This window comes from Pygoscelis adeliae, unplaced genomic scaffold, assembly GCF_000699105.1.
Source record: "Pygoscelis adeliae isolate BGI_AS28 unplaced genomic scaffold, ASM69910v1 Scaffold40, whole genome shotgun sequence".
In the NCBI taxonomy this organism is placed as follows: Eukaryota; Metazoa; Chordata; class Aves; order Sphenisciformes; family Spheniscidae; genus Pygoscelis; species Pygoscelis adeliae.
The window spans coordinates 1,662,763-1,670,751 of NW_008823953.1; the positions used below are offsets into that span (position 1 = coordinate 1,662,763).

The window sequence follows — 7,989 nt, forward strand, 5'->3', positions numbered from 1 at the left end:
GATGAAGCTGGCTCTTCTTCTGAAAGAATCAAAGTGGACGCATGAACTTCCTCTCATTTATTCATCTATCAAGCTTGGTTTTAAGTTACATCATCATTAAGATAATAATTTCTGCTTTCTATCACTTTAAAGTATGTTCTCAATAACTATCTGATTCTGATAAAGGTAGTCGAGTCCACAACCTACATACGTTTATAATTAGCTTTTTTTTTAAGGCAGAGTAATAGGTTAATAAGAAATATCGGATTACACTGGAACAAGCTCATGGGTCAAAAACTAGACAAAACACATCAAACTGAAAATAAGTGCTTGCCTGTCAGACACTGAAGGAGTCTCCATACAATAACTGCATTGTTTTAATGCAACATTAAAAACATCAGTTTAGAGCCAAAATGTGCAAAAGAGGAAAGCATTTTAGTCACCGACAAAATTCATAAGCCAAACAATAAATAAATCAGGATGGAACACAGTATTACAATCTCCTGATGTTCTCCAAGCAATGCTGCAAAGTGCAGCTTTGCCTTGTAAAAGTATTAATTCAGCCCTCACAGAAATTCCCCGTACTTTTTAGAAAATAAAGCGAAAAATTAATTATATCCATGCTACAGATTAAGTGGAAAAAATAAATTGCATATAGCTGAGGGCTGTGTTAGGTTAGCGTGGGGTTTTTTTGGTCAACGCCTCTTAGGAAGTACTCTAACAATAAATCTGATTCACCTACGAAGCAGAGCGTAGAGTCGAACCGGCCAGCCTGGAAAAGCATTAAAGCCACTGCCTAATTGTAAGCATGCAAATACCCGCATTAGGGCCAACAGAGCTACTCCTATGCCTAAAGCGAGTTGTTCACTTGAGTACTTGCTGGACTGGAGCTCAAGACTTTACTGCAATGCTGGGACTCAGGAGGGCTGGCGATTCCCCGTGCCGGGGTGTGGGAGCGTACTGCAACCAGCGCGGGCAGCACGGCTGCGCAGGCAGGGGAGCGAGCGGAGTTTTCTGCTCCAGCACGGCAGTGCTCAGCCTGACATACCGACTTAGCACGCTGCTGATCTCAGCGATAGCTCATATGCCAGCCTGCGAGGCATGGCGACCGAGGAGCAGGCACGCTGCTCGCCCTGCCAGCCCTGGCGCTCGCCAGCAGAGCAGCATGGAGGCATAGCCGAGAACAAGCCTCCATGTCGGCGTTCATCACACTTCAGCAAGGCAGGTCACCGTGTACACTCCTGCAACGTTTACAGCATTCACCTGAAGATTTTTTTTTAATCCTGGGATTACTTGAAATTACAGGAGGTACCGTATTATCCAACGGAGGTCTAGCAAAGCAGGTTTCATGACCTGCATGCAACACCAGGCGAAGGCTCTCCAAGGGGACCACAGAACTAATTTTAATGAGTTTATCAATGGATACCTCTCTTCAGAAAGCCATTCCTTGCACAACTTGATAGAAACCTGCGCGTGCATGCAGCAACTTTCAGGATGATGACCTAAATCCATGCATTGACATGGTAGGGAACAGGGTCTTGCTGCTTTGTCTCCAGGAAAGTGGCAGGGATGCATGCGTGAGAAGACAAGGCCTGACAACACGGCACCGTGGTAGCAAGGTGGTCTGGGACACTGGCCTCATTACTCCAGTGTAATACCAGTGACATGGTCATGACATAAAAACTGTATTTATTTGTTGTTGTTATTACTTTGCCAAAGCAGATCAGTCTGAGGCTATCAAATCACACAATACACAAAAATAAGCTTACTTCATACCGTAGCACAAACTTTTTATTCATACAGCCTTTTGTGAATTAACGTCTCCGTTAATAGTTTTCTTTAGCAGTTTTCCCCCCCTTGGATATTAGCCTAGCAGTAAATATAGCAGTCAAACAAAGAAGGAGTAAAAGGAACAATTTGCAAAGAAATGTATCCTAGTAAACTGCGTGCAGTTTGGCTGAGATACACAAAACGAAACACAAAGGAGAAAAAATCAAAAGCTTGCAAAAATGAATTCAAAACAAAGCAAGAGTGGTCCCAAATTACAAAGTCCCGCTGGGGATCAAAGTGCACCAAAGATTTTTGTTAGTTATTACAAGTTATGGTTGTATTTTTTTTACTTTTTTGATCACATGTATTTTAAAAGAAGTTTTAATTTTCTCCAGCACGAAGACCTTCCCCACGTGTTTCAGCCTGGAGCACATTTTAATGGCTTAGTTATAAATCCCTGAAATTACGTGTTTATAATGGAAACGCTGGCAAGCCCTTATCTAACACGTATAACACAGCGTTTTTGCAATATAGTCAGAGTTTGTAGTTAGGTGAGTGCAGCAGAAATCTTTTTTATGTTAAGTAATGACAGGAACTCAGAAGAAGTTGCTAACATGTAAACTACAGCCCGTGCTTACTTGTTGTTTGAGTCTACAGTGCAGCTGGTACCTTCCAAGGGGCACCCACAAGTCTGGGCCTCATAACTTGCATTGCGTAGTTAGGGTTAACACACGAGCTGCCCTTCCAGGTCACCTTTCCCACTTTCTTTCCCTTACACCTAGGTTTACACCAGGCCCTTCAATAAACAGTTTGCACATCATACGATTTAAAAGTTTTCCACACTCAATATTCATTTTAACACAGATTCTGCTACTGGGTGTGCTACTCACTTTTGGGAGCTGTTGAAATAATGGCATTTTCTTTGTTTCTTCATGATTGTGAACTTCGCATAAAACGCGTAACTAACAGCTTTCAATCTATTTATGATCCAAGTTCTGACTCCTTCAGCAGACAGCAGTGCTACTGAGAAAATACTAGTTTCTACATCGCACCTCAGACAGCTGTCACTCAAGTACATGTTATCCTGCAAACTTTGCTAATTAATGTGTTGTCCAGAAGGAGATAAGCACTGATATTAGATGTGCTTACGAGTTGACATTGGTATGACAGGCAGATGTTGCTCTGCAATAACAGCAGTCTTCTGACAAAAACAGCAAGGATCATTCCGTCTTTTTGTTATTTTTAAGGGTATCCCTTACCTTGTTTAACAGAACATTCAAATGCAAATCACAACCATTTAACATTACCACAAACCCCTGCAAAAAAAAGGCACTGAATCAACAAAAGCTGCACGTTTTGTAGGAGTGGTGTCTTATATCAACTGATGATGTTCCTGTAGTAATACTCATTCCAGCATTAAAGAACAAAAGATGCAAATGTGATTGGAGCTCCAGCTTTCATGCAAATTGGGTCCTTGTAACCAAAATTCATTACCATGACAATCATATCTGCAAGAAGCAAAACTTTAAAACATTGCAACAGTAAAACTCATGTTTAAGTTCCTAAACTTTTGGTATTAGTATTTGTTTTGGAATATGCTCCATGGAGTCTCTACACGAAGAGGAAATTTTTCATATCCAGGAAGGAATGGAATTTTTTATCCCTTTGAAGCCCAACCCTGTAACTCTGGAAAGTCCTTTGCTTGGTTATACATGAAGGTAGATTAGGAACCCTAACTTTGGAGATCCTGGTGACTTCCCTAAATATAAAGACTAACAAGACCAACCCTTACCCACTGAAAACAAAGGTAACTGTCATTACCTTAACCAGAAGCAGCCTCAGGCCCCAGGATGTGTACTACATTAGCATCTCATTCCATTAATAGGAGACAATTCCAGTGACAAAAACTTCTAGTCATTCATTAAACTTAGAATCATTCCAGCTCTTGGGAGGTTTATGCCCTGACATGCAGTAATACACCACCTAGATGAAGCAGGTAGTTAAGAACTAATATTACCGTTAAAGCTGGTAGGTAGAATAGAGAGAAAAAATTATTTGACCACAGGGTAAATCAGTGTCAGAATTAGGCAAAAACATCTTGAAGGCTTTATTTTTAGCCCTCTGAATCTAAATGTTTAATGATAACGTTAAAGCCAGCCCAAACAGTCAGAGGTATGTACCAATATCGCGTTTGAGTACAAACCCCTGACACATCAAAGAATACGCATATGTGTTTAAGTGTGCATCTGTTTGAAAAGTTGGGCCAATGAGGAAAATCCTGTTATCGAAAAAAAAAATCCAACGGGGAGTTCTTCAGCTAATGTGAACCACTGTAATTCTATTGACAGCAACGGATCTGTGCTGACTTACACCAGCTGAGGATCTAATTTCATATGCCTTAGAAAACGGATGCAACTTTTTCCATAGCTGCTCAAGAGTTTCTATACTCTCGTGGGGATCAACTCGAACTAGTAGGTCAGCAGGTGCTGAGCTTGCTTTGAATCTGAAGTCCAGTCACACAGAAGGATACTGGGACATGTGCCATCTAATTTTTATTGACCCACAGAGATTCCTCTCTAGTATGGCTGTAGTATTCATGTATTTTCTGCTTTAGTCTAGTGGGAGATAGATACATGTTTCTTTGAGAAAGCAGAAACCTTTCTTCAAGATATCAAAGTGCGAACCTGACCTGGACCACAAGCCCAGATGAGTGAGCATGATGGAAGCAGAAAGGGTGAACAGAAAATGTTTTGCCAGGAATACACCAGGACTCCAAAATATGCAGAAAGACATCTTCCGGTTTTAGCCATTATTAGACTGATTTGCAAAAAACAACAGTTAATCTGCAGCTATCCAAAATCCACGGATCTAAGCTCTGCCCACACCTTTTCAAGCAATTTTTTTCCTAATGCAAAGGGAGTTTTGCATTAGTAGGGACCAATACACTCAGCCCTCTTACACTGAACAATGAAAGGGCCAGGGCTGGGATTACACACTCTCTGGACAGGCAGAGAATATACGTAAAATTGTCAAGTGAGGTAATCTCTGGGGAGAATTAAGCAAACTACTCCAGTTTTGCAAATCTACAAGCTGTACATTCACAACTCTGAAATGAATTCACGGGAGGATACACTCTTAGCTTGATGTTTTGTCCCTGGCCATTAAAGAACTTTGGGGAGGTGGGGGCAGCCCTTTGCGAGGAGCAAGTTTATTTGTAAAAGGAGAGAAGAAAAAAAACCTTTGCCATTAATTTTGACAGAGCTACTTCTGTCTCTTTTGTAATAACTAATTATCTAACCAGTGTAAGAGTTTTCAATGGCCAAACGCAAAGCACTCACAAGCCCTGCCAGGCTAATCAAGACAATTTCCAAAACGCCAAAAACAGGAACTTCCTATAATAAAAAACTTAGCACATTTACATCTCAAATTAGAACATCTGGAAGAAAAAGACTACGCCTGATGCCAAAACAGGCCTTATTGTATCCTACCACTTTCCACTACCACCACCCCGCCTTGTTTGTTTTCTTTAGCCTTTCCTTACAACAAACGCTGATCCAGGTGCAAATGCTCAATTCGCAAGGAATGCAGTGAACATAAAATTACTGTAGGTTTGGCTGCTAGTAAATCCCTGCTGTTACTCACCATTGGAAGTTGTGCTGGAGGCAACAGCTTTCTCACTGACATCTGTTCGACTGGAGCATTTCACGATGGAATTCTCCACTTTTTTCTTCTCCGTCGTGGTAGAGCTATGGGACTGCGCCTCCATGATGACTTCTCATTACTTCAGCTCTCCTCGTACTAATACCTGAATAAAACAAGAGAGCCATAAACTTTAAATGCTGTGCAAAAGCTTGGCCCAAAACCTCTCACGCCTCTCACCTAAAGAAGAGCCTGCAGCACAACTGAATTAGCAGTCCACAGGCCATTTCTGGATGCCCATCAAATCATGTTTGCATGCATGAATTCCTGAAGAATTTAAGGAAACACTAACACCAAAAATAAGCGTGTTTGCCTTTAAAGAAAACCAGTATCACAAACCACTATGCTGCTTGATGGGTAGGCCCGTTTTTTTCAAGCCTGTACGGTTTTAATGGACCCAGGGGAAAAAAGCCAGTATTTTTCTCCTATGTCCAGAGCACTTTGGAGCAATGCAAAAGAAATCAAGACAGACCTTCATGTTGACTATAGAAGCCAAATATTTAAATTTCAACATTCACGCTCTCCGAACACACTGCAGCAAGAATTATCCTGTCTATCTCTACACCTTGTCCTACCCATGTAAACATCTCTCACTTTGTTTGTTCAGAAATCTAACTCAAACAAAAGTGCATTGGAGCAACACCCTGAAAACCACAGGGAAAGGCAAATATTATTGCTAGTGGCAGATAATGAGATCACTTTCTTTTGCACGAAAACGCTGAGAATGGAAAACTCTGCAGAGGTGTGTGTCTGGTTATTCTGCCTTTCCTGGCTGTTCTCAGTGTCATCTCAAGTGATACATTCATTTTATACCCTGCAGACCACTTCTCCTCATTCTCAGAGCTTTTGACATTCCTGACAGAAGCCCACAAGCTTCCAAAAGGGTAACGCTGCTTGTGCAGCAGTGTATCCACGCCAGGCCCCGAGACTGCAAGGATCTTGGGCTGTGAAGAACACAAGCATTTCCAAGTGCTGGTCTGCAGCTTAACTTGACGCACGCCAATCTGTCCAAGTAAGATCTACACAAATCATCAATTCAGCACACACCATGCTTAGAACCGAAGTACCTGGGTACTTTGGTAGTTTGAACACGATCCTATGCAACAACAACAAAAAATAATAATAGAGTGTTTTCAGCTCTGAGCAGCACTGCAGTCATTAGCTAAAGGAGTCTGAAACGGAAGTCGCACTGTTCTAGAACAACATTTAAATGAATTAAAAAACCAAAGGCTTCAGAACAAGCCACAAAGTGTAATGAAGTGTAATTACACTAGCAACCTGTTTCCCCAATTCTGACAGGCAAAAAAAAAACCAAACCCAAAACCAAAAAAAAGGCTACAAAGCCAATTCGTCACAAACACAGCTGTCTAGTAAACCTTCCCCTTCCCACCTCCCTAGTAGGAGTTCTTTTTTAATAGCACAATAAAACACTCCAAAGCCTCATTGTTATACAGTAGGGATCAAAGAAGAGCCCTATCACTAAATGAATCGTTATTTAGCTGGGCAGCACAGCCAGAGAATTGGACTAGATATCAGAGACTCTCTGCCACTGACCTACTGGTCTAACCTTTGGCTAGGCATTTTTCTTCCCTCGAGATCCTTTCTTGCTAAAAACAGGAATAACAAACCTCTGCCCGCCATGGCAGAGTACTTATAAGAGTACTTTCAAGATCTACCTGTGAAAGTGCTATAAATATTATTGTGATCTGCGAAAACGACTTCCTACCAGAACATGAAGGGGAACGCCAGGTGTCTTCAAAGATGAAGGAGAGGTCTAACAATACTCAACTTGCAACAGCCCTCACTTGTACCCAGCAATGCACAAATCTCCTTGAGGCGCGATCTCATACGAGCTTTGTAAACGGCACCTTTCCAAATTTCTCATATGCTTTCTCCCCCTTTCCCCTGGCACACCTCACGCAAGAGCATCCACAGCTTTGGTTGGCTATCATATATATCAGGGTTTTCACTCCCTTGGGTTGGCAGAAACTGGGGGGATGCTGGCACTGCTGCCAAGCTGTTCACCCCACACTGGCCAGAACATGCTCATTTTCTCTGCACAGCCCTGGCCACATGAGTACCAAACTCTGCCTCTACCCAGCCTCCAGCTACAGCGTAAGCGAGTCCTTCAATATACCATCTTCTGCTCTGACTACCCTCATTTGAGTTATTTAATACTGTCTAAAAAGCGTAATTTTTTCTGATGTCTCTGAAGGAATTTAAAAAGCTATACATTTTCAGTTGTGGTTATTTTTCTTCAGTTTTGCCTTTTAAGGGCCAAGTCTGCTATTCAGGAAGCATCTTCATTTACATCAAAGAGTTTGACTGTGAGAGAGCTTGGAGGGGGAAGCTGCAGAATTTGTCCCCCGTTTTCTTCGGTCTTCTGTTCACAAGCCTGTTTCTTTTGGCTAAAAGTCATGAAAAGAAACAATTATGCTCCCTACTCAACTAGAAAGGAAGAAGCCACATACTTTGCCCCTATTTCACAAGGCCAGCAGTGTGGCATGAAACATTTGGGCAAAGATCACAAAAATGGTGACA

At 41.8% G+C, this 7,989-nt stretch overlaps 1 protein-coding gene across 1 annotated transcript in view; it reads right to left on the reverse strand.

Annotated features, from left to right (window-relative positions):
* The window catches only part of GLI3 (GLI family zinc finger 3), a 193,648-nt gene extending 188,094 nt beyond the window's left edge, over nt 1-5,554 (reverse strand). Inside the window, exon 1 of the mRNA XM_009321630.1 lies at nt 5,392-5,554. Within this exon, the coding sequence (XP_009319905.1) occupies nt 5,392-5,515 (124 nt within the window). The 5' untranslated portion in view covers nt 5,516-5,554. The remainder of the gene's footprint in view (nt 1-5,391) is intronic.
* Between the last annotated feature and the right edge of the window lie 2,435 nt (nt 5,555-7,989).